Genomic DNA, 27,371 nt, shown 5'->3' on the forward strand with positions numbered 1-27,371 from the left:
CCGGCCTGTTTATCTGAGAGTTCTCATGTGAAGTGCAGAAGAGAAATGACTCTATGAAGTTGTCGCCTGACCTCTGCATACACTCCAACATGCATGTCATCAGTACACAATAATAATAAATAAATGTATAACTTTTTTGAGGAGCAACTGGGCATCAACAGTAACATTTGCTTAAACCTAAGAGAACAGTCACAAAACCTCAGATGGGTAGCCTGGCTTTGTCTCTAATAACAATGTCCCATTGATAAACCTTTACATAGTAAAATTATATAGCCAGAGACAGAAACCAAGTGGATTTGGGGGGAAAGGGAGGCATATGTCAGAATACCTAAGGAAAATACAGTAACCAGACCATAACTTTTCAATTAACTTTAATAAGGTATAACTTACCTGTAATAAAAATTCAATAATTTTAAAGTGTAGAATCTGAAGAGCTTGGACAAACTATCTAGTCTCACAATTTCTGACACAATCGTGGCATGTAGTGTGTCCATGTGCCCCCAAAGTTCCCTGTACCTCTGGCGGACAATCCTCTCCCTACATCAGCCCCTGAAGTACCTTCTGTCGATACAGTAGCTTTACTTTCATCTGTTAGAATTCCACAGGGGTGACAGCACACAGAATGTGCCTTTTCTGCGTGTGCCTCTGCCTGGGAGGAGCAGGATTCTGAGCTACATCCGGGCTGTTCCTAAGCTCTGTCTGTCTTTCCATGGCTGTATGGACTCAATGTCTCACCATTTAACAAGCAAGCCACTTCCAGTATATGTTTAATAAAGAACAACAACAAAACGGACAGATCTTTCAGGAATGTTTATAGAAGTCTTCTTTGGAACAGATGCTCTCCCCTTGGGAAGATACCTAGGAATGAATTCCTGGCTTATATGGTGGATGTAGTTTGAACTTTATGGGAAACTAACAAATTCCATCAAAGAGGCTACACTGTTTTCCGCTTTCAGCATCACAGTGGGGAAGTCCAAGGTCTTACACATCTTTCTGATATTTCATCTACTTCTCAGCCACAGAATGATATGCAGTGGCATCTCCTAAATCCACGTTTCTCCAGTGACTCAGGATGACATTGTTTTGTACACTAGCTTTCCACTGCTAAACCAGACTCAGGGACAAGACTCCAGATCTTTCCTGCTATTTCTAACAGAGCCATAGTTCTGATTTTGTCTTTTAAGTCAGGAGTTTTCACACATATCTGAGGCTGCACGTGCATTCTCTTACAGTTCTTTTGGGGGCCAAAAGCATTTCATTTTAATAACTACATTTTTTTTCTTAGTTTCTACACTTAAAAGCAATAGTTGCTGTTAGGCAGGAGGGATGGGCTGAGTTCATAGGGTTTCGAGGGCAGAAAACTACTCTGTAAACAGTGAATACCTATTGTACATTTTTCCATTGTAAATGCATTTGGACTGATGCCTACCATAAATTGATGTGACAATGACCTTTTAGTACAGGTTCCTCAGAGTATCATTCCATCCTGGAGGCTGCATGTTATGTGCATCTGAGCACATAAGAAATTACTATGCCTTCTACTCCATTTTACTGTGAATCTGAAATCATTCTAAAAACTCTGGTCCACTGTTCTTGTTTTTTAATCAAAACAGTAAGTTTTGCCTATGCAGAGATCACAGAAAGTTCCTCCTATGTACTCTTAGGAAGACTTATTATCTTGGATGTTTTACTAAGATCTGTAATCCATCTCAAGTTCGTGTTACTATGGGACAAGGTTGAAAATGCCATTCTCATAGAAGACTTGCAATGCTGTCCAAATCCTATTGGCTACATATTTCATGCTTATCTGTCTATAGCTGAGTCAGTACTGCCCTGTCTTGGTTACTATAGCTTCAGAATAAGTAGTAAAAACAGGTAGTGAGGTCTCCAATTTGGAACTCTTGTTTTTAAAAAGAACTTACTGATTACAGACTGACTTCCAGCAGGTCGTTCTCTCTCAGTGAGGGTGTTTCAATATGGCTTCCACCTGAGGTGACTGCTCCATTATTGTCTGCTCTCTTTATGTTACACACCAGTGGGCAGTCAAGGGCCTCCACCTATCTCTGGCTTACATGACATCACATCTAGTTGACATCACATATATTTTTAGCAAACTCTTCTTCTTATGATCTATATCCTTACCCTCATTTCTCTCTTCTTACTCCAGCCATGTCCCATCTGTACTTGCTCTCTAGTCTTTGGATATATATATATATATATATATATACATATATATGTGTGTGTGTGTGTGTGTGTGTGTGTGTGTGTGTGTATGTGTGTATGTGTGTATGTATGTATATAACTGAAAGGTTTCTACCTTCTGTTTTCACCAGAGAAGCATATAATTATGACTTGCCTTTGAGAAAACTGCCCAGCATTCTGGTCCTTAAGCTAGACTGTGTGTTACTCGGAGTTGGGCCTCACCCAAGACACTTTGCCCACAGGCAAAGAAATGAATGATCAAAGACTATGCCAACTCAAACCCAACTAAAACAGCCTGTGACTAAGACAGCAACCTACTTCCCAGCCCATGAAGTAGTAAAATTGGCTTGTCCCTGACTCTGATTTTTCTCTGTCTTAGTCACTGTCCTATTGCCATGAAGAAACACAATGACCCAGGCAACACTATAAAAGAAAGAATTTAACTGGGGACTGGCTTATAATTTCAGAGACTTAGTCCATTATCATCCTGGTGGGGAGCATGGCAGCATCCAGGCAGACATGGTGCTGGGGAAGTACTGAGACTTCTACTTCCTGATCCACAGGCAGAGAGAGGGGGAGAGGGGAGAATGAATATGAGAGAATGGGTCCCAAATGTGGTCTTTCGTAACCACAAAGCCCAAACCCCGGTGACATACTTCCTCCAACAAGGCCACATCTCCTAATCCTTCTAATCTTTTCAAATAGTTCCACTCCCTGGCTACAAAATACTCAAACATATGAGCCAATGAAGGCAATTCTCATTCAAACCACGAGTCATTTTCTTTTAATTTCTTTTGTCCTAAAATACTCAAATATGTTTATGACAGCTTCTAGAAACCAAAAAGATAGTTCTGAAACATATGTAACAGCTGCACCTCGGGACTGAGGTCCTTGGGCTTGGGTCACTTGGTAGTCACTATTGTAAGCTCACCTACGAGCTGGCTATGGTTTGGATGTAAACTGTCTCCCATTGGTTCTATGTTTAAATACATGATCTAGCTAGGGGTTGGGGGAGAGGAAGTTGGTCCCTAGCTAGAGGAAGTAGGTCACTAGGGGTAGGCCTTCTTTCTTGTTATTCTCCGCGAGCTGAGGCAACCTGCCTGACAGGTTTATGTGCTTCTCCCCTTAGGTTGTTTCCTATCAACTATCTTGTCTCAGTAATTGGAAAATTAACTAATAGAAGATGCTAGAGAAAAGGAGAGGGAAGGGCAGACAGCAGACAGACGGACAGACTGAGAGGAGGTGGCATCATACATACTTATGGAGTGGCACTGACATTTTCTCATCCAAAGGGTTACTTGAGATCCCTTGTGATGTAGGAATCTCATGCCAGCTATTCAAAAAGGACACCCAGTTTCTGAAAAAATTAATTAGGATTCCATCTATGCTTAAAATAAAAACCAAAACTATAAAAAGAGAGGTTTTGTTCTTAAAATGAGAGGTCAACAAACTATAGATTTACTTAATTTAAGACAGCAAGCTTAAAGGATCGAGGTTGAAGATGTTGAGATATGACAAAAATAGACTGGTATCTACAAGTGCAGGAGGCAAAGAGAAGGAAGGCTAGGCTAGCCCTAACTCACAGGGACCCCACTCGGAACGTCACTCAGGAAAACCTATGACACATGACACGCAACGTTCATTTAGTTCTGTCTGGAAACTCTTAGTTTTAGAGGATGACTACCAGGTACATGATTATAGTACATTCCTGGTAAAGAACTCAGCTATTTAAGGGGAGCCACCTGAAGTGTCTCTGGGATTTCTAGCAATTATTAGGAAAACTAGCAGCTACGGTCAGACTGCCTGGCTATTTGGTGTTCCCAAATCTGATATTTAGTGTCTTGGGAAATTTTAATTTTCATAGGCCAAAATGTCAGAAGGCTGCTTATATAAAACAATTGGAGTTCTATTATTTGACTCAGGAAGAGAGAAAAACTAGGGCAGGGAGTATTCCTACTCCAGAATAGAGGTCCCCCACCCTCCTTGTCCTGTCGGCCAGTTGGCTCTCCAGACAGAAAAGCCCTGGGAAAAAAATCATCCAGCCATGTCAACCTGAAAAAGACAGCAATGATAAAGAAAGTTAAACTCTTATTCCCAAGGGACTACCTAGGCAGTTTGAGGGAGGGCTTAGTTGTAGCTAAAGACACACACACACACACGCACACACACACACACACACACACACACACATTTCCTCCAAGCCATAAGAATATTAAAAAAAGAGTCCAGGAAATCTAGGGGGCTCAATGTCCTTTAGGTAACACTGGCCCATGGTCACAGTCACCTGTGTGTCAGTCCTGCCAGAGGTACTATGCCTATCCGTCTCTAATGGTGACTGCTGTTTCAGAGATAAGGCTTGGACAGTGAAACAGAGGCTCGGAGACATGGACGGCCACCTAGAAAGAAGTAGTCTTACACCCGGCAAGAAGGTCCATGGTACCAAATGACCAATGAGCCACCTTATCTTCACTCAGCAGGAACTGCCTCACTCACCATGACTGCAGGGGGGGGGATGCAAAATGTCCTATCACTACTTGTATCTTTCTCTTCTTATGTGCTCCGCTAACAAGCATTACCTGGGGCAGTTTGTAAATAGTCATGGTATGAGTTCAGGAATCAAGGAGCTGAGGCTGTCCCCATCTTTGGAGGCTGAGGATGCATATCTACAGATACCGACAACACACAAGGCAGTTTGTATAAGGATGAGGATGTACTTCTACAGGGACAGATATACAAGGCAGTTTGTAAGGCATAGTCTCATCATCTGTAAATAATATCAACAGAAAAGGTGGCACAGGAAAATAGAGAAATGATCTGGTATGATCTGGTTTGAGTGTCTTTAGTTCAGCTCTGTCCTCTATCACTAGCATAATACGAAAGGAGAGACAAAGCACGTCTTTGGGTTGAAGAAAATGAGATGACAAAGCAAATGGACTGAGTATTTCAAAGCTGGTCTCAAATAGAAGACAACTCAACAAAACCCATGGCCACTAAAAACTACACTGCTAGTACAGAGGCCTGGTACATCCTTTTCCATCTCAACGTTCTGCTATATTTTAATAGCACATTATAAGGATACAATCCACACTCCTGAAAGTGTGCTTTTTTTAATGACACAGGGATAGTGACAGTAAGCATTATTGATATGATGCAAAAATCAAAGGACCCATGCATTCACCTTCTTACCAGGCTTCCCTTAGAAAATCATTTTCGATTGCCAGTATTTCTACTCCTTTATTATTAACAAGCCCAGGATTTTAAATGTAGCACAAAAGTTAAATGAGCTAATGATAAATCAAAAATAACCCAGGGACTCAATGGTTTCTATAGAGGAAAAGAGGATTTATTCCCACATGCTCTCTCCAGTAATCGACAGAACGTTGGTTTCTTGGGCCCCGGCAATCAGAAGGATTCTCATTCCTCGGAACTCTCTTGGCACTTGGTCTACTGACCTCCTGCCCTGTGTCACAGCCTTGCCAGCCTTGATCAGCTTGAACCCAAGTCCTTGAGGGCAGGTTCCAGAGATGGACCTGCTAATGGCAGGTGGCTAGAAGGCCACAGTAAACTCTAGCTGAGTGAGCACACGTCTAAAAGAATCAATATCCTGACAGCTACAACCTGCCCATTTAAACTCTGTATTCGATCCCGTTTCCTATATTATAGGAGCAGACTGCTACATACATCACTTCAATAAATTACCTCAATTATTCTAGCTAAGATTTTTTTTAACCCATTAAGAACCAAACACCCAAAATGAGCTCTTTAAAGTGGTGCCAGAACATTTTAATCCGATGCTGAATTATTACACTATTGCTTTGACAAACACCTCAGAAACAGTCCCTGGTAATCAGACCAGATACTTCTAAACAGAGGTGGCCCATAGGTTGTGGGCTTCCCTCAATTTGAGGTCACTTTCAACAGCTTGGATCTTTGATCTATCATTTTATGGAAGATGGAACGACACACCCAGGGTGAGATGCTCTTTCCAATTAATTACAGAGGACACCTGCAGCAGCCAGCTGGGAAGCCAGCTTCCTCTATAGAAAGAGGGAGTGACCAAACTAAGCACCGGCACAAATGGATTCAATTTACAGTCGTCGCCACTTTCGTGTGGGAAATGCTTTAAGCCTTTGGTGATTCAGATCGCTTTGCGAGCAGAGTAAAGCAAAGAGAAGCAGACTGGCTCTGCACTTCCGTATCTTAAAATCCTTTCTGACTTCGCCCAGCACGGAGAGAAAAATGGCTGCAAGAGAAGACCCTGGACACATCCCTAATCATTTCTCCAACCTGTTTCACTTCCTAGGTGAGAAGATAGTTACAATCCAACCTGGTTCTGTGTACAGGGTACAGAGGTTGGTCAGGGCACAGGGGAGAATTAGAAGTTCCTAAGGGGCTGTGAGCCAAGGAGCTCTGAGTCCATCATTAGCCCAACCCCCAGCTGTGAACAGTCCATGGCCCCTCCTCCCAGCTGCTCCAAATCTGATGATGGAAAACAAAAACAAAAACAACACCACCATGACTTAGACAGCAACCTCATGATCCTACCCCAAACAGACACCTTCCATGCACTTGATCTGACCTCTTCTTTTACAAGCACCATGGCTGAAAATTTACTAGAACAAAAGACTGGCTCTGGGCAGCCATAGAGAAGGCAGTAGCCTGCTACATACATAATTCATGATGCTCAGAGAGCAGCCATCCACATCATTTATCCTTTCCATATTTTAGATGGGGCCGAAGTTACCAGATACTATTTATAAAGTCTCTTATTTCCATAGGAACCTGCCAATTTTAAGAAATAGGACCACTTACAAAACTAAGACCATAAATCTTCCGGAGGTTGTGTGCCATCCATCAGAGCAGGGAGGCTAATAAACCTAAATAAGCCAATTAGGTCAGCAGTCCTGCTGAGACCGATGTTATCAGATTGCTTCAGCTTCTCCGTTTTTAAAATAAATGGCCCAGTTTTCATCTCACAGCCGTTGGAGTTGATCCTGGCATTTGACAGTTAAGGACAGTTAGGGTCCTGGCAGTGCCCAGCGTCAGAAGACTCAGAACTTGGGTCTGCACTCTCTGTAGAGCACTGTGAGAATCTGCATGCATGCATCCCTGGACTCTGCAACCCTGGTCCCCAAGGATGCTCTGGGGCCTTTTCCATTCATTACATCTGAATGAGCTCGAGTGGCCACTGGACTTCATTCTCACTGTTCTAATCCATCTTCCATGCAGCCGCCGCCGTCAGAGCATCTACAAGATGCAAACCCAGCAGTTCCAGCTGGCTGTTCAATAAGGACTTCCACTCACAGGGAACAACAGGTCTTATTTTAACATCACACAGAGCTGCCAAGGGCTCTCTTGTAACCAAATAAATAACATACCGAGTTTACATCGAACAAGTGTTGGTAACTGAACCCTTAAGCTTCTAGCAGGTCTACATCCCTGGTCCTCTCCCTGTGGAGCTCTGTGAAAATCTGCAGGCATGCGTTTTTCTGGAGGCCTTTCCCTGTCCCACCCACCTGGCCCCAGATAGATGCTTTCCTAGGGCCTCTCGAGTCTCCGAAGGCCTTAGAAGGCCTTGGAATCGGTTGCAGAGCCCTGTGGCTGTTTACTGCCTGCTCTTCTTCCCGGGCTGCCACTTTACTCTCCTCAGATGCCGAATGACCGGCCCTGTGCCTGTCATTACAGAGCCCTAGCTCCTGCCACAGTCCAGTCTCTCCACGGAAACAACCGCATGAATTTCTTGTCATTTCATTCTTCCTTCAGTTAATCCCCACTTTTGACAGGTGGAAGCTATTGTTTTTCCTATCACAAGTAATAGAGATTGTAGGCTCCGGGGGACAGGCTGGCTTCTGCGACGGCTGTACGCCCATAGTGTTTAGCCCTCTCACGTGTCAGTGTTACTTCTCTGTGAACAAAGATCACGGTAATCATAGCCTACATTTATTGAGTGTTTACCACGCAATAGAAGCTGTACTAGAACCCGGATGCCTATTCGTTTACTTAATCCTCACAACCTCTAAAGACATTACGACACAGGTATGAAAGCTTAGGAACTAAGAGAATTTTCCTCTTGCTCTTCAGATGAAGCTGAGTCTTTGGGATGCCAAGTAGCTTCCCAGAGGTCCCAGCTCCTGGCTGTGGACTTCACGTGAACAGAAAGGAAGCGAGGAAGGGCTCTTTCCCTGGTGCTGCTTTAGCACCAAGCAAGAAAGCTGTACAGCAATTCTCACCTCTGACCATAGTAAGAGAGATGCTTGTTCTGTGTCAACTTCCAATAGGAAACCATGTGGACCATGATCAGATCCTGTACAGAAACCATCTGGGTCAGAGGAAGGGAGATGCTCAGAGGGGGGATGAGGAAAGCACAGATTACACACAGCCAGGCTCCGAGCATAAAATGATCCACGGAGCACATGCTTCAGAATCCTCAGAGGCGACGGAGCATGTATTTATGAACGGCTACGAACAAAGCCACCGACATGCCACCAGATTCTTCAAAAGCAAATATTTGTCCACTGCCAAAGAATGGGATCCTTTCCTAACAAAGAACAATGGGCACCATTCTAACTCATTCTTCCTCTTTGGTTTTCAGTGACTTACAATCTCAATGGGGATCCCCCGTGGATAAGCGTGTCTGGCATCACAACCAGCACTGTAAATCAGAAGGTTCATGGCGGGTAAAAGATGGGCGGTTGGAGTATCCTGACCCCGCAGCTTCCTGTCTGCAGAACACCTGAGGCTGGAGACACAGCAATCTATCTGGTCCTGGAAACAGTCACCTGTTCCCGTTTGGGGTTTGGGGGCTTTGTTTGTTTGTTTTGGCTAGGCAAAAGAATTGTAACAGTTCTTATAGTCAAGGTGCAACCAGCCCTCCTGCCTGGCTAAGCATGCCAGCAGGAGGTTCCACAATGCTCAAGAAGAGGCTGCTGAGGTGAGCCGACCCAACCTTTGCTGGAAGTGCTCGCTGGCTGCAGGGAAACAACCTCAGCCAGAAGCCACACTCCTGAAATGACCAAACAGAAAACCAGTACCCCTGGCCTTCCTCATACCAAGAGGAGAGGGACAGAAGCAACATAATAACTAGGAAGAAGTCAAGACCTGCCAGCTTGTATTTGAGGAAATGCAGAGGCTTTGAGATGCAAAGGAAGTTGAAAAGAACACCTGCTTCACCCAAGAGAGGGATAGTAAGGGAGACAACCAGGACTGTGCCACTCAGGAGCCATCTGGGTACCAGCCAGGTCAGAGGAGGGGGACAGATGTATGCTACCAAGGGCTCTAAAGCTCCTTTTATTTGATTTGATTTCATTTGTTCCTGTAACCTAGGGCACAAAGCAGCCAAGCTCTCAGCAGACAGGGGAGCCAATTTTGGCACCAAAGTATTTTGGAAAATTTACATTTCTTTTTTTAGTACTTCCCATGCAATTCATGAGCAATACTTGAATCAAAGTCACTCATGCATGTAGTGAGTTGCACTAAATATATATATATATATATATATATATATATATATATATGTATGTATGTATGTATGTATGTATGTATATATATATATATATATATATATATATATATATATATATATATATATAATCATCTCAGAGAATATGTGAGCCACCCTGGCCCTCCATACTATCTGCAATGATTTGTGTTCTGTTCAGGGCAAGGAGAAAGATTTTTAAAGAACATATGGTGTTTTTTAAACCATTTTTGAAGAAGCCGAGTCTGACACTGTTGGCTTCCAATGATCTTTGAAACATAAGAGCAACAAAACCAGAATTTATGCAATTTAATTCCATGGCAAATACACTTGAGTGCACTAGGTGAGACCCATTCCAAAGCAGACATCCGGTACTGGTTCTGTACATACCGTACCGAAGCTTGGGTCTAAAAATAAGATGGAGTAGAACCCCAAAGGCCAAGTGAGGGACAGACTCCCCTCTCTGCGGCCAGTGGAGAGGCAGGAGCGGTATTCTGAGTCAGTGGAACATAGCTCACCACCAATTATTTTCCATTGATTTCTTACACGGACCAAGCAGTGTTCTTACTGACAAGAGTCTTGTTTTGATCAGTCATCTTCGTATTTATAAACATGCAAGATTTGTAATTATGGCTATGTCTAAACACCGCACCACACAATAATAGATGGATTAAGCTATGAAAAGAGTAATTATGCACAAAGCAATAGCGTGCCAACATACATCGTGGAAGCCAGTTAGAGGCACTGCCTCCTTTTAACTTACAAAGCTGAGCTTTCCGAACTCCCAGGCCTCTTTCCTGTCCCACCATTCTGACTAAGTGTGACTCCAGAGGGTTCTGAACACAGAGCCTGCAAAACTGGAAAAGATTTTTAAAAAAGCTCATTGCTAAACCTCTGAAAGAGAGAAAACTTCTTTAGCTTCAAACTAGAGAACACTGGGAGAGAACAAAGGTCTGTCAGCACAGGCTGAGGAAACAGAGAAGGGCCAGAGTATTATGAGCTAGACCACGAACATATATGCAATGTGTCTATGTGTGCGTGCCTGTTTACAAACTGCCACTGTGGCAGCCTTACCAAAGGACAATTTTTTAATAGTATACATGTCCAGGTATGTGCACTTGAATTCATGTGTCTGTGGAGGCCAGAGATGTTGGGTCTACCCAGAGGTGGAGTGACCGGTGGTTGTAAGTGGCCTCATATGGTGCTAGGAATTGAACTCAGGACCTCTGTCAGAGTCGTACATGTTCTTTCCTTTTGAGCCATCTCTCAAATACACTCCCCGCCCACAGTATATTTTAAGTGCTCAAACACAAGGTGCAGAACAAGGATACATGACTCCTTCCAGGTTGAATACATGTAAACACATGTTTTATCATCCCTGAAAGATGCCACAAGAAACACTGTACAAATCAAAAGGAGTGAGGTAGATGACGGTGGGTGTGGCTTTTGCTACTGAATTTATTATGCACGCTTTCTTCTTGTTAATGTCATGGGAGCAAAGAATCGTTGTGTGATTTCTCCACAATAACGTTATAGATTTACAGTTCTCTAAGAAGTCAATTGTAGTGAAAAATTTTAAACCGAAACCAAAACTTTTTAGAAAATCAAAAAGCCAAACAAATTGAGAAAAAGTCAGAAAGATATGTGAAGAGTTAATCTAAACTGGTAAAACACTGTCATTTTTTTTTTAAGCTGAGAGCCAGTAAGATGATGCCAAAAAGATATTATCTGAAAACTCAGAAAAGTGGCGACATAATTAGGCAGCATGCATGCGAGTGAACATCCTCACGAATTAGACCTCTGAGTCACCGACGAGGTGCTGTTTCCCATTGAATATCTGCACACCATTCACATGACGGCCTAAAGAGGGCAAGGGATCGGACAGGTAGTAGGAAAGCAGTAGAAACATCCTTGTGGCCATGACATTCCCTGTCTGTCACTCCATGATCCCACATCGGGAACAGCTATCCAGATGCCAAACTCTAGTAACATGCCTTCCAAAATAACATGGCCGGGTTTTGCTGGTTTCTTCAGACCTGGTCTTGATTATGTTGGACACAGACCCCAAACTGCTACGGCAACACTGCAGTTCCTGCTCCTGCCCAGCTGCTGCAGCTACAAAGACCAGGTACCCTCCTAGAGGAATGCCACAGCCTTGCTCCACGGGCTGCTCCAACTGTGCCCAGGGCTGTCTACAAAGGAGCATCCAGAGTGCCTGCTGGTCCTGATGTGAGGACAGAGCTGCTCTCGTGTATAAATACAATGATGTGCACAACCCTGGACTCAGTTTTCACGAAACCCTGCTATGTTCTTTTGTCTATAAAGTCTGTGAATGATGATAAAAGTTCATGACCCTCGAACAGAAAAGGAAACAAACAAGCAAAAAGCTTTCACAAAGAAATACAACCAAGCCAGAAATACAACCAAGCCAGGTGTGGTACCTCAGGCCTACAATCCTCAAGCTCAGAAGGCCAAAGCAGGGGGTTTACTACAAGCTTGAGGGCCTCCTGGCAAAAGGCTCAAAAACACATAAAAAAAAAAAAAACCCATAATTACTATAACAATAAAAGGCAAGTGTCCACATGGTTGAGCCAAGAAAACATGGTTGAAAAAACAACTAAAATGGCCTAAGTATTACGTAAACACCCACAGTTACTATGCAGGTAGAAGGCCCCTGAAATGTAATGGATAATACCTTAGTTTTAGGTGGGGGATCAATATTTAAATCATTTACACAATGAGCTAAGTTCATATTTTAAGAACCTCAGCTTAAAGGAAGAGCTCAGAGAAGCAGAATGATATGGAACATGCCAGCTATGAGTGGTGCTCTCTCCAGACTTCTGTTGTAATATGGGGGAAGTTCGTTTCTGTAAGACTGAACTATGTCATGCCCCACTATATATAAGAAAGGAGAAGAAGGAAGAGGAGGAGGATTTTACCCACAAGCTTATCAGATTTCCAAATACACATCTGAAAGTTTGATATCTTTGGGACAATGGCAGTCCTGGCAGCAGCTGAAATCTTCAGAGTTCTAATCATGTACGGAGCATCCTTCTAAGCAATACATGTGCAATAACTCATCCCTTGGGACCACCCCACAGGACAAAAACTGTTGTGACTCCCAAAGGCACGCAGAGCAAAGCCTTGCTATCCACAGCCAAATGACCAAGTATTATGATGCTTCAATTTTACTGTTGGTAAAAAAAAAATCTCCTTGCTTTTGCAATTTAATTTTATTATTATGCTGTGTATGGAGTAGGTGAGTCCAGTAGTAGCAGTAGAGTAGTAGTAGCAGTAGTAGTGGTAGTAGTAGTGGTAGTAGTAGTAGTGGTAGTAGTAGTAGTGGTAGTAGTAGTAGTGGTAGTAGTAGTAGTAGTGGTAGTGGTAGTAGTAGTAGTAGTGGTCGTAGTAGTAGTAGTAGTAGTAGTGGTAGTAGTAGTAGTAGTGGTAGTAGTAGTGGTGGTGGTGGTAGTAGTAGTAGTAGTAGATTGGGCACATGCTCCACCATAAACACTGAAATCAAAGGATGACCTTGTGGAGTGCATTCTCTCCTTCCACTTTTATGTGGGTTCCAGGGATTGAACTCAGGTCTCAAGCTTGCCTGCCAAATCACCTCTACCACTGAGCCATCGTATGAACCCAGAATGTTTCAAGTTTAAAAAGCAACATAAATCCTATGTTTCCAATCAAAGCAGAAAGAAAACAAACCCTATTATTATTATTATTATTATTAGTAGTAGTAGTAGTAGTAGTAGTAGTAGTAGTAGTAATACCCTGAACTTGTAGGCATTTCAATCAAAGGGCAACAGAGTATATCTGGGTAAAGTGGGAGGCGAAGACAGGAAAGACTCAAGCAGTAACACAGTGATCAATGCAAGAAACCCTGGCTTCCTGAAGTCCGTTCCATCCAGAGGAATGATATATGCACAGAATAGGCTATTGGGAAGCAAACTTAATTAAAGTCGTACTTTCATTTACTCTAGATTTACAAGCAATACATAAAGAGAGCAGAGATGGGCTCCCAGCTAAACAATAACTGCGAAATTCAAATTGCTTTTCTCGGGGGCTGTTATGGTAAGATTTACAGCGAGGAAAATCAATGGCCTCCCATCTAGTCCTATGGATTACCGAGGCAGGCAGCCATCATGCTCTGGAGATAACCAGTGGCCCTTTCTTCCCTGTCCTCTGGCCTGGAGAAAGTGGTCACACTTGTGGACACCATGTCCCATGCAGAACATCTGAAGCTACCTTTCATTGTCACAGTAGACTGTCCCCTGTCTGCCCAGTGGCCAAGGCTGTGCTGGAACAGGGCATCAGTGGTTGAAAGCCAGGGCTAGCAGGAGTCACTGCCAAAGACATCTAGTCTCAAAATGTCATTTAAATAAACACCTCCCTCCCTTATCACAACTCCTACGTGCCAAATGCTTTGCGTACATAATCTATGTCAAGCCCACCTAGGCCTTCAGCCCCCTTCACCTACTGAGACCCATGTAAATGTTCCTGTGGTCACCTGGAAAGTGTCTTCAACACTCAGCTGCAGAGTGGCCCTGCAGGCCCTGGCACAGCATGCTTTTCTTGCAGCTCATACCCCTGACCGTGACCTCTGCTGACTCTAAACTGCAGGCCCAGCTATTAGTGATATGAAAGGCGTTCTCTGCAAGCTGCCTGCTAAGGAGCTACCCTCCCCGAGAGATGAACAGAAGGCTAGTGCACACCCAGAGTACTCTTATGGAACTCAATTACTGGCTAAAGCTAATCTCCACTGGGAAACCGAGAGCCCAGCGATCCCGGCCTCATAGGGTTACCAGGAATCTGAATGAGATCATCCACTTGAAGGCTCTGAGTGCGCTGAGAACTCGGCACACTCTCAGTCTCCTGGTATCCTCCAACCATATCCCTTACGATAATAGACACAATGATGTGTGTGTGTGTGAGTGTGTGTGTGTGTGTGTGTGTGTGTGTGTGTGTGTGTGTGCAAGACTAGCTGGTTAGCGAATCTCAGGGATCTTCCTTTCTCTACCTCCTTCTCATTGCTGGGATTGCAGCTGCAAGCTAAGACAAGTAGCTGTTTACATGGGTACTGGGATTCTAATCCAGGGCCTCACGCTACCCACTGAGCCACCTCTCCATCACTTCCATGACCATTCTAAAGCTCTCTCTTTTCAAACAAGGGAGGAACAAAGGCTTGTGCTACTTACTAGCCCTAATTCGTTGCTGCTAGCATATAGTTCTAATACCATGTCAAAGGCACATGACTCATCCTGGGAATAAGGATCTGAGATGATGCATGTTAGGAGTGGGGAGGATCTGAGATGTTTAACTCTTTGAATCTCTCAACATCTAATAGGCTAATAATAGGAAAAACATCTCAACCAAGCCTCCCTCAACAAAGAAACCTGTAAGTAGTAGTCAAATGTGCTTGACAACACCCACTTTAATTGGCGCTGTCTTCGGAGTTGGTCCATAGACTTTGGAATCTGGAGGTGATTGATGACCTTGGTCCTTCCAAAGAAGGAGCAAATAAATAACCAAGGATGTAGTGAGCCTTAGAACAAAGGGAACTTTCTTTTCCTCAAAAAGGATAATTAGTTTTAAAAGGTTTCAGAAACATCCGGTGACAACGCTGGTGCTGGTGCTGGTGGTGATGGTGGTACCATCATTCTCTCAGACTTTGCCTGGAATTTACTGCAACAAAACAATCCCTACGCCTAGTCAACGGGAGACAGGAATGGGGCAATCCTTTCTACCTTTTCTTCCTCATCAAGTGAGTCAGTTTCTCGCTAAATAAGCTGGTTTTCCCCCTAGAAAGATGAGAAGCCAAATATCACACAAACATGTGATGATTTTTCCCTCTAGATGGTCAGATCCCATAAATGAAGGACCAATCATCACGTTAAGATCCAACCTCCATGGCCAACATAGTGCATTTTATTTTATTCTTCTAAAACTCCCAGTCCAGCTCAGATGTCTGTGTACAGCAGGTATTCAAAAGGTATTGAGTGATAGACTCAAGCTAATAACTTGTCTTGAGTGGTAATATCCTAATATTGAAATATTTCCAACCCTTACCAGCTTACCTATCTGTGGCCTAAGGACAAAGTGCTCCAGACATACCACTCAAAATGTACCCCCCCAAAAAAGTCATAAAAGCTCTCTGCTGAAAAAAGTAGTTCTACAATTTCATTCTCTCCCATGTGTTCTTTGTCATCCTATGTGGGTTATATGTGGGTAAACTCACACACACACACACACACACACACACACACACACACACACACACACACACCAGAGTAAACTCTACCTGTCCTACAAGAGGATCCCAATATGGCCATGAGAGAGATGTCCAGTCAATGGGGAAACACCCAACCCCTTACTCTTAAGCCATGCCCTGCAAAGAAAGTTTGCACCCAGAGCTGATGGAAGAATTCCCAGGAAATCCATCCTGGAGAGGAGGCCCAGTCCTGCCACGGTGCTCCCTGCCCACACAAGCACTTGGCTAGAAGGTCTTGCTTGCACAGCTCTGTGAAGGTAGAAAATACCAGTGAACTGTTCACTTTAAAAATGGTTGATCTTACATTTGATAAATTTCACCTTGAAAGGAGGAGGAGGAAGAGGGGAGAAGAAGAGGGGGGTGATGAGAGAAAGAGAAAGGAAGGGAGGAGGGGAGAGGGAAAGAAGGAGATGGAGGAGGAAAGAAAGGAATGGGGGGGAAAGGAGAGAAAGAGGGGGAAGAGGAGAAGGGAAGGGAAGAGGAAACACAAGATGCAAAGAGCAGCAATGACAGCCACACCAAGCACTTGACTCGTTTAGCTACCCCACCCAAAGCATGCTCTGCTAGCAAGCACCTCTGCAGACTGTAAGAGGAAGTAGGGATAGCCTGGGTGCCCAAGGCTAAGGTCTGGAACAGCAGGAACTTTCCAGAAGCAAGCAGGGAGAGTCTGTAGACATCTGGCACCCAACAAAGCTGCCTGGCTCCTCTGACCACTCTGTCCATCAAACCCCACTATGGTCCTGGGTGTTTGTATTCTCTACCTTTTGTGGGCATCCTGTTGGGGAGAAAACTGTTGCTCAGGGAATTCTCCCCTATTTATTCTTAAAAAACAAAAACCAACAAAGTCTCGGTGTTTCCAGCTAGGACATTACACTGAAGAAATAAATGTTTTTGAGCACTTAGTGCCAAAAATAAAAATAACTCCAAAATTTTCCTTCTCATTCTCTACAAATAAGTCAGCCTGCTGGCAAGGATATCTGGGAATTGTTATCGATGTGGCTGCCAAGTATGTAGTGCACATGGGTTTGTCTATACCGCAGCCAGCTACTCCACCAGGGTCTTCACTTGATCTCCAATCAACAGGCTGAACCCAGGGTGAAATTTTGAGAAGCAACATTGCCTGGAAGAGGGTAAAGCCACTGGGGGGGAAAAATCTGCCTTCCTGTACCCATTCCACTTCCACCAATCATGGCTCCATCTTCCTCTATCACTGAACCTCTCCCTACCCACCCCGTCCCATGGAAGTCAAAGTTAAGGGGAAGCTATGAGGCAATCAGGGGAGGAAGAGCTAAGAGAGCTCTGCTTTGGGAAGAAGAGTCACCAGTGCCCTAGGGGACTAAACATAAGGTCAGGTATCAGAAGGCTGTAGGCAGTCAGCTCCTACATGTTCAACATGGATTCCTGACCTTCTGTCCCCTATCCATTTATTTCTCTGAGAGTTATTGTTGTATACAAGGGGAAGAACATGAACAAAAAGCAAACATCACATGGTAAACCTCAACATAAACACTTGCAGATAAAGAACAGCAGAAACAACCCAAAACCCACTTGCAAGGAATCAGAGATAACACAAAGTCTTGACCTCTCAGAAACAATGACCGTGGAGTCCCTCCCACCTGCTCAGAAATTCCTGGTGTTGCACAGATGGCTGTCATGAAATATCAGAGGGCAAAAAAAAATGAGTCCCTGGAACACAATACCATTCCTCAGAGAAAGGGGTGGGGGAGTCTCTAAGTTTCATGAGTTGGCCACATGCATTCTGTGGGTGTCTGAGATACCTGCCTATAGGGCCTTTTGAGAAGACCAGTTTTCATTAAGGCCAGAGCAACCCTAGTATGCTATGTACTAGTGCATTTCATATGTACCAGTGTGCTGTCATTTCCTCTGAGGGAAAGACTACCAACCCCAGAGAATGACAAAAACAACATCCCTCCAACCCCAAGCAATTGGTTTCCTGCCGGAAAGTCTGAGCCTGAGAGACCTAAGGCCTGGCTGGCTGAGCCTGCCCCAAAAAGACCTTCTGGTGTGCTTCCACAGAGACTGGCACAGGAGAGGGTAAAGACTTGGCCAGCACTTGCCATGGTTTTCAACAACTCAAACGGAAGCCCACCAAAGATGGCTGCAAAGTCTTTCATCAAGGTGTTCCAACGTGAAGATGTGAATTAAGGACCAAATTGGGGGAAACCACCAGAAACATCCATTCCAGAATTGGCCCTTCCCACACACCCCTTCCCATGCAATGGGTGAAAACTAGCCCTTCCTCCCAACCATAGGGAAAGCACTATTATTCTAGATCCTTGCCTAGTCCTCCACAGACATCCCTGAGGGCTCCCATCCATGTGTTAGATAGCAAATGAAGTAAGTGAGAATGAGCAAGGTTCACCAGGTAGCGGAGGGGACAGGAAACAGACCATCACATAAACTGTGAGTCACAAACAAAAAGCCTTTCTCTGTGACGTTCTCAGGTACCTGAGCAGGCACTGCCTTAAAAGTACACCCCAAAACTGAAAGCAGAGACTCCTATGTCCTAAAGTGATTTGAACACTACACAGACCTCCCCAGCCTTTAAACTGTATTCTACACAGCATTTCTTTTTCCTACTACATTATTAAGGACTTTCTTTTCATGCAGAACAAAGTCCTACCAATTTCAATGAGGCCTGTTTATAAAAATAAAAACCCAGGGGCATCAATATTAATACAGTGAAACTAAAAAGATATTGAATAAGCTTTGTGAAAGTTTAAAAAAAGAAAAAACAATGACTAATTCAATCCAAGCAACTAGGTCATGCTCAGATTCCAGTAATTATAAAATTTAGATATAATAAGGCAAGAACTTTGCTTCACTCCAGTAGTCAAATTGAAGGACCCATTCAAGAGCAAGTGCTGTGGTCCTGGCCCAGCAGGAGAGCTAGGACATCTGAGCTGGGGAAGCACGCCAAGTCAGGGTCACCATCCGGTTCTACCTGGAATCTAGACAGGACAACAAAGAGATTCTTCATACAATGCAACAGTCAATCTAGGAGCACCTGAGGATTCCGGGTACCACAGAGTCTCAGGCAGGCAGGCCTCTGCTTAGAGGAAGCAAGTGAACCGTCTAATCAAGAAAGTATTAGGGCATATGCGACCACTCCTGGAACCAAAGAAATATGCCAAGCATGAGACAGACATGCACCATCAGACACTCAAGCACACTCAGACCAGGACATGACACACAGTCAGACTGGTGCGCACAGCTGGGTGTGTACACACTGTCAGACAGGTACACATAGCCAGACAAACACATAGTCAGATGGGCACACACTATCAGGCCGACACACACTGTCATGTGGGCACACATTGTGGGACAAGCACTCACATTCAGAACAGTACATACTGTTAGACAGGCGCACACTATTAGACAGGCATACAGAGTAAGGCAGGTGCACACAGTTAGACAGGTACACACTAGGTGCAAAAAAATAAAGAAATGGAGGCGCAAAGAGTACTTGTGAAATATGGAAAAACTGTGTGAACGGGCGTGGCCAAACTTAAAACCAGATCATTAAGCTTACTGGATTGCTTTCTCTGTGTTAAAAATTACCACTCATAATTTGGAGGGTAAATATTTGAATATGAGTGGAAACTTATATTCAAAGCCACTTAGACTAAGACATATTCTTCCAACTCAAAACCACAAAGCTGTGATCTGACCACTGAAACGTTACCCATGTACTGCAATCTTGCTTCGCTCCAATGTGGTAGCCACTGACTCCCTCAGGTCAGCCAACCTCGGGAGGCGGACCATTCTGGTTTAAATGATACAGGCAGAAGAAAAGAAAAAGGTGAATAAACATCCCATAGGAAGAACAGTGCACTCTGAGAATGAGAGCCCAGGACCAATCACAGGGAAGAAATGGAAGGATGTGGTGCGCTCAGGCAGGGAGTCTGCACCTAGAGAAAACATTAGAAATTCAGTAATGGTCTGAGAAATGATTGTGTTTGTGAACACACACACACACAATTCAGTACATATGTGGAGACTCTTTGACCTTCTACCTTTACATGGGTTCTGGGTCTCTAGGATTGCAAGACACGTGCCTTTACCTGCAGAATTACACCTACATTTAAGCATCTTACAGACCTGCCCTCAGTTTCTGAAAGAAGACTGGAGGGCTGGCCCAGGCGTTAAGAGCACTGATTCCTCTTCTGGAGTGCTGGGGTTTAATTCCCAGCACCCACATGGCCGCTAACAACTGTCTGAAACTCCATTCTCAGGATAGCTCACATCCTCTTCTGTACAGACATACAGGCATGCAGAGTAAACAGCCATGCTGATAAAATAAATAAATCTTTACTTAAGATACTCTTATATATCAGCCCAATTGTCTTACATAAAATCTATAATAAGTAAATCTTAAACAAAATCTGTAACCTCACTGACAGTGTGATTGGATCTCATCCACAAGAAATGTTAAATCCATGGCTCCTGGCAAAGAACTCCAGCTCCACATCATGCTAAGTAGTAGCTCTTGCCAGAAAATGCAGTTGGGCAAGGTCAGAATGGGTTTTCTATATAAGAACCTTTTAAAAGGTATTATTGGGATGGAATGCTTCTGCTGGATGGTCCGAGGCAACATGGGAAATGGTACTTAATGTCCAAAGGAAGACAAAAGCAAAAAATAAAACAAAAACCTTAAAGATCAGTTTTTAAACCACTGTATGTAAAACTGTGAGTTTACACGAGAACTTGACACTTTATAACAGGAAGTCTCCAATTTTCTGTCCCTAAAATGTGAAAGACTCCATAGAAAGACATAAAACTACACATAGACTAAAGCCTTCTGCCAAACAGACACGTTTTAACCACCTCAGGGTACATCCTCTCACAACTGAACATCAAACGTTATCATTTCTCCCACGTGACAGTCTAGATTTTATTATTTGTGGTTCTTAAAGGATCTTTCAGAATTATGACAATTACTAATAAAGAATGGGACCCACAGAAAAAATGAGAGAAAAAAAAGACTTGTTCTTGTTGTTGTCATAATGTAAAGAAAAACACAATATTGTCAGCCTTCCCAATACTTCTGATCTCTCTGCTTTACTCTACTTTTACTTTAGGGGTAAAAATATAAGCTAAAACAGATTTTTCAAAACGTTTCTGTCATAAGTAAGATAGAAACATTCCATTCATGGTTTAAAAAAAATAACTGCTGGCCTATTTCTCGATGTAGGTGTGTGTTCTTAAAGTTCTTGTTTCCTTTCTCAACTTTGACACGTCATGTCCTCCTTCTAACCTGGACTGCCAACCAGGGGTGACAACAGGAAATGGTAAGTGGAGAAACAAGCTGGCCCCTGCTTACTGTCTAGCCATCTCCGTGCCAGCTTCATATACAACAGAAGGTGAAAACTTAAGAGAAGAGGAGAGGGCAGAAACCATACCAGCCTCACTGTACGACTAGCAGAATTCCTCAGCCCCGACTGGTCCTTATTCAGTGACCTATGTGCTTCCTGTGGACGTGCTTGGCATCAATTTAATTCACACTCTGTCTCTGCATTAAGCAAGAACTGCTTTCAGAGAACTCTTTCGGTTGAGCACCCTGGGAGTACAGAGCTCCCCATCCCTTTATACAACTTAGTAACACAGTAAGGAAGGTGTTTGCCTTCCGTGAATTAAATCCAATGGCAAACAGATCCAAGGCATCCACCCAGTCAGGGCCGGTGACAAGATACAGGATAATCACACAGAATGGTTTGCTCCACTGGCTGGTAATCCAATATGGTGGCTTTTTACAAGCTGAAGAATTAAGCCTAGATCTAGGGCAACAGAAAGATACTGCCTTCGGAAATGTTGGTGTCCTATTCCATCCGGTACTGTTATGAGCTGCATTCCAGTTGCCACTCAGGCAGAGACAAAGATCAGGGTCCATTCACTCTTCCCATTCATCACCCCTCAACTTACCCTGGGTGATGAGGACCAAGGTGAGAAGGGCTCAGTGGTCCTCCTGTTACAGGATGCTTGTGATACTATCGACCAGGGGGCTGCACACAAATCAGCTGTTAAAGAACCTCAAAAGAGGAGGAGGAGGGGGAGGAGGGGGAGGAAACAGTTCCTAGCTAAAGGCTTAACCAGGGCAGGGGGGATGGGGGTGGGGACTCTCAGACAGAACAGTAAAAAAGACCAGGAGTTCCCAAGACTGATAGGAAGAGACAGATAAAGGAGCACAAAAGACTTTTTTTGTAGGGCAGTGAAACTACCCTAGATAACATTACCTTGATGGACACGTGTCATTCATTACGCAATTGCCCAAACCCACAAGAATAAGCACCCAGAGGGGGATCATGGTGTGAGCTAGGCATTCCAGGCAAGGGTTCGCTCCTGAGGGTAGAGGGATGGAGCACAATGACTGGTCCTGCGCAGAGCATGATGGATGAGGATGGGGAGGCCATGATTGTGGGGAGGCTGGAGGAGGGGGACAGGTGGAAAGGGGGACTTTCTGTTCTTCACTGTTGCTGAGCCTTTAAGACTGCTTTGTAAATGAGAGGTTTTTTGTTTGCTTGCTTGCTTGCTTTCTTGTTTTAAAGCTCAAGCAACTTAGTCCTCAAATTCTCTCATTCACCTGTAACTGTTTACAAAAGGAAAAGAGAGAAAGAAAGAGAGAGAGAGAGAGAAAGAGAAAGGAAGGAAGAAGGAAGGAAGGAAAGAAAGAAAGACAGAGAGAAAGAAAGAAAGAGAAAGGAAGGAAGGAAGGAAAGAAAGAGAGAGAAAGGAAGGAAGAAGGAAAGAAAGAAAGAAAGAAAGAAAGAAAGAAAGAAAGAAAGAAAGAAAGAAAGGGGAAGGAAAAAAAGAAAAAGAAAACTATTGGCAAACACACCCTAGGAGGCTCTTGGGTTTTCCATTCTTGCTTTCCCTTCCCTCACTTAAAAACCACCATTGGAAAGCCCCATTTACTGAGAAGCTATCTCACAATGCCTACAGAGCTCAAAACTGCCAGGAAATGATAGAAAACTCCCTTCAAGTAATCTCTCTCTCTCTCTCTCTCTCTCTCTCTCTCTCTCTCTCTCTCTCTCTCTCTCTCTCTCTCTCTGGAGCTGGTCAAGTCTGCCTCTCAAGAGGCAGGCATGCCATTACAGACTATTCAACCATCACTTACCCAACTACAGAACATTCTTCAGATTTCTCAGGAAAAGCCAGTCCTAACTCTGCCTTGCTGGCTACACAAGGACTTTAGACAGGACTTTAGACGAAAGACCATGACCACCAACCCAGACCACCATCTGATGATGCCTGTGAGAACGGAGGCCTGGACAGCTCTAATGTCACACTCATCCCGTCTCTGTGCAATCACCTGAGCCTGCCTTCTGAGAGTTCGGGCTTGAGAGAATAAGAAAGGAGAGTGGGATATGTTTAAATCTGGCTGTCTTTCTCCTGGCCAATCGCCCTTGATTTACCTTGAAAGGCTTTCCTGGAAAGCCTATGAGACTACAGAAACATCCATGCCACACGAGAAACAAGTCTCCAAAACACAACATAAGGCAAGCCATCCAAGAATCCCAAACCCCCTCTCCGCCTACCTGGGAAAGCGTGTGGATTTGGCGACCCTCTCTTAAGGCACTTAGAACAGAGGATGTGCACAGTGTAGTGCAGTCCGGGCCATTCCTGAAGTAGGACATTCAGTTCCTCTACCAAAGGGGTGATGGCTTGCCATGCAGTCCATATATTTGGTAATGATGCATGGCTGGCAATGGACAGGGTGTCTGGCTGCAGGACCCCCTTGGCAGGTCTGTAACTCACCACCACGGGAACTTTCCCTCTATACGCAAAGATCTGAAACTTCCCATCCGACCTGTGCACCACGTGGCTGTTGATCTGGACACTGTAGCGTGCAAACAATCCAGGTGGAAAGGTAAAAGGAAAACTATATTCGATCTGCAACTGCTCGGCCACGAAAGACTGCCCGGCTAGGTTGGTGCCATTAATCCAGGCCTCTGCATGGGGCACCTCATTCTGCACATAGCATGGGAACTTGTACCAAGCTGTGGAGCCATTCAAAGGCTTGCCTTTGGGTTTATTGAGGCAGTAACAGAGTCCCATCTTCTCCAACAGCTCCAGGAGGAGCTGCAAGTCCTGCTGGGCCTGAACATGAGGCTTAAGCAGCAACCGAATGACATGGGCTGGCAGAAGCCCGTGCAGCAGAAAGCCTTCCACATAGTGATGAAGCTGGGTGGCCCGGAGTGGGTCCTGACCCGGCGTGGGCACTGCTATAGTGGGGAAACTCTCCCCCTCCCCCTCGCCCTCTCCATTGGTCCCCAGGAGCAGTTTATGCAGCAGCAAAGAAGCATCTCTCTGGAAAAAGACATTGAGGATGTCAATGAGGCGGGTGAGGTTGTGGAAGACGTGCTCCTTGAGGGCTGGGCTATCCTCAAAGTAGAGCAGTTTGCCGCTCTCGTGCAGATAGGAAAGGGCGCTCTGGAGCCGGTCCTCAGTCAGACCTGCCTGCAGGCCCAGGCGGGCAGAGTCCCACCAGCTTAACCACAGTCTTTGTGCCTGAGGTGGCTGGAAGTGTAGTTCCTCCAGTACCTGCCAGGATCGAGGCAGGACTCTGTGTAAGTTGGGAAAGATTTCTCGGTGCTCAGCTACAGAGAGCAACTTGTCTCGAAGGCGCTGCAATTGGAGGGGGTCCCTGCAGCTAACAGGCAACACGGGCGAGAGGATCTGCAGCCGATGGTTGAGCAGGTATTGAAAATGGGCCTTGCGCCTCCGAAGGTTCTTGTCTGAAACACCGTAGTAGGCTGCATGGGGGCTGGCAGAGCGCAGCTCGAAGTCCCGAGCCAGGGCCTCATCAACCACCTTAGCTAGATGGCTTAGGCCCTCAGCGTCGTGTTTCTCCTGCAGGGCAATCTGTCGGTGAATATCCAGACACTTCTCCTCAAGCTCCCGCTCCCCACACAGGTCCGCATGTGTGCCCACGATACACACCACAGCGTGAGGCACACGAGCCCCCACCCGATGCAAGAAGGAGCCCACAGTGGTAGGAAAGCAGCGAGGTTCGTAAGTGGCCAGGTTGACCACGAGCACATACAGGGCTCCTGGGGAGAGGAAGAAGGGTTGTATCACCTCATAGCTTTCGTCGCCAGCTAAGTCATACACAATGAACCGCAAGCCCCGGGAAGCATCCGCAGTCCAGCTAGTCACCTCAATGCCCCTACTCCCAAGGGGGGGAAAAGGTAGGTAGCTCTTCTCCTTGTCCCCTCCTCCTTGCCCTCCTTCCACTTTGTCCTCCGTGAGGCAGTGTCGAAGCAGGGTCTTTCCTGCAGCCTTGTGGCCCATCAGGAGCAGCTTGAGACGAGGCTGCACCGCGGGCTGAGAATGAGCCAGTTCCTTCTGGTAGGCTGCGATGTAGGGGATCCCCTTCATGCAGACTTCGTAAGGGGGCTGAATCAGTGGGTTGTCCTTGATTTTCCACAAGCCTACCCGGGAGAGCTGGCCAAAGTTGTCAGGCAGAACAGCGATCTGGTTGCCTTGAAGCACCAGCTCCTCCAGGCCAGTCAGCTCCACAATGGAGTCTGGCAGGTAGCGGATGCGGTTATTATCCAGCCACAAGGTGAGAAGCCGGCCCAGCCCGGCGATAAGAGAGGGCACTGAGGTGAGCTGATTGCGACTAAGGTAGAGCTCCTCCAGGCCAGCCAAGGGCAGCAGCGCAGCAGGGAACTCCTCAAAGAGGTTGGATGAGAGGTTGAGCATTTTGAGCCTTTGCAGACGGCTGAACTCCTCAGGCAGAGCCTGTAGCCCGTTGTTGTCTAACATGAGGCTCTCCAAACTGGCCAGCTCACAGAAGCCGCTGGGCAGGGTGCCAAGCTCGGCCCCGCTAAGCCAGAGAATCTTGAGGGCACGCAGGGCACTGATATCCTCAGGTAGGCCTTGCAGCCGGTTGCTGGATACGTCCAGCTCCTCCAGGGCAGCCAGCTGCAGCAGCTGCTGGGGAAAGGCGGTGAGTTGGTTGTGGTCCACGTCAAGGGTACGCAGGTGGTTGAGGCAGGAGAAGGAATCTGGCAGATGCGCCAGCCGGTTGAAGCTGACATCCAGCTCCTCCAGGTGGGCGAGGGCACCCAGCTGGGCAGGCAAAGCTGGCAGCTGGTTGTGGCTCAGGTTGAGCTTGCGCAGCTCCCTTAGGGCGCTGACCACTTCGGCTCCCAGGATGGTCAGCCGGTTGTGGCTTACGTCCAGTTCGGTAAGGTGGTGGCCTAGCTCAGCCACCGCAGGGGGCAGCCGGGCAAAGCGGTTCCTGCGCAAGACCAAGACGCGAAGGCTGCCCAGAGCTGATCCCAGACCTTCAGGCACATCCTCGAGGCCGTTGTTTCCCAGATTCAGCACCTCAATGTCCCCGATGTTGGCCGGCAGCACCAGCTGGGGGGCGTCGGGGGACTCGAGTGGGTCGCCTCCGGCCCCCGGGCAGCTGAGCGTGAGCTGGCGCAGGTTGCTCCGCAGCTTCCTGGCGCGCAGGGCGGCGTCCCGCCACAGCCTCACCGTCTTCAGGTTGCCACTGTCCTTGCCAGCCATGGCGGGGCCCCGCGCCGACAACCCTCACGCCGGTACCGGAGCCCGTAGCTGCATGCCGCTTTGGACTCCGGCTGGCGCCCAGCTCCCGGGCCCTCTAGCTCCCGCTGCTCCCGGGCCACCACCCCAGCGCGGCCGGCGGCCGTGGGTCCTAGCGCAGCCAGTGGCAGGGAGCCCGCAGCTGGGAAGCGGCAGCGACGCAGGCAGCTTTGGGGGGCTCTGGGCAAGTGGCTCGGAGCTGGGCTGCGGCCGCGCAAAGCGGCTCGCATTCTCCTTGCTCCCCGGCCATGGGCGCGCCGGGCAGCAGGGCCGCCGCCCGCCGCGCCGCGGAGGATGCCTGCTCCTCCTCCTCCAGCTCCGCCCGCCTAGCCGTGCCTCGGTAGCCGACTCCGGCCCCGCTACCCTCGCAGCGGTGGCCCGGAGGCCGGCGGCGTCGCCTCCGCGAGCTGCAGGAGGAGGGCAGCGCTCGGCTCCGCGGCGGGCATGCTGCGGGCGCAGGGCCGGGGCGCCGGAGGTGGCGGCGTCTCCTTGTCTCCGTTTCCCCGCGGCTCGGTCGGGAGCGCGAGCGCCGCGTCCCCGGCGCTAGGAGAGCGCGATCGGGAAGCTACAGCGCCGCCCGGTGGAGCGGCCCCCACGTGACTGGCGGAGGCGCTGCTTGTTCCCGGCACCGCCCCGGGGGCGGGAGTTGCAAGCGAGTTTAGGCTTGGGGGTTTGGGGGCTCCAGCCGCGACGGAGCTGGGGACCTGGACCTTGCCTTGTGCCAGGCGCACCAGATGTGGTTCTCAAGGCTGGTGTAGAACTCCGGGATCTCCGGGTTGGGTTCCTTGCATCAGGCTCTTTGTTGGCTCTAGTCTCTAAGGATTTCTTATTCATCCCTAAGCA

General features: G+C 46.4%; 1 protein-coding gene across 1 annotated transcript in view; it reads right to left on the bottom strand.

The window, feature by feature from the left end:
* The window catches only part of MFHAS1 (multifunctional ROCO family signaling regulator 1), an 81,750-nt gene extending 54,917 nt beyond the window's left edge, over positions 1-26,833 (bottom strand). The window contains exon 1 of the mRNA XM_080928284.1: positions 23,507-26,833. Within this exon, the coding sequence (XP_080784410.1) occupies positions 23,507-26,492 (2,986 nt within the window). The 5' untranslated portion in view covers positions 26,493-26,833. The remainder of the gene's footprint in view (positions 1-23,506) is intronic.
* Positions 26,834-27,371: the final 538 nt, after the last annotated feature.

This window comes from Micromys minutus (genome assembly GCF_963924665.1).
Source record: "Micromys minutus genome assembly, chromosome: 14".
Classification (NCBI taxonomy): domain Eukaryota; kingdom Metazoa; phylum Chordata; class Mammalia; order Rodentia; family Muridae; genus Micromys; species Micromys minutus.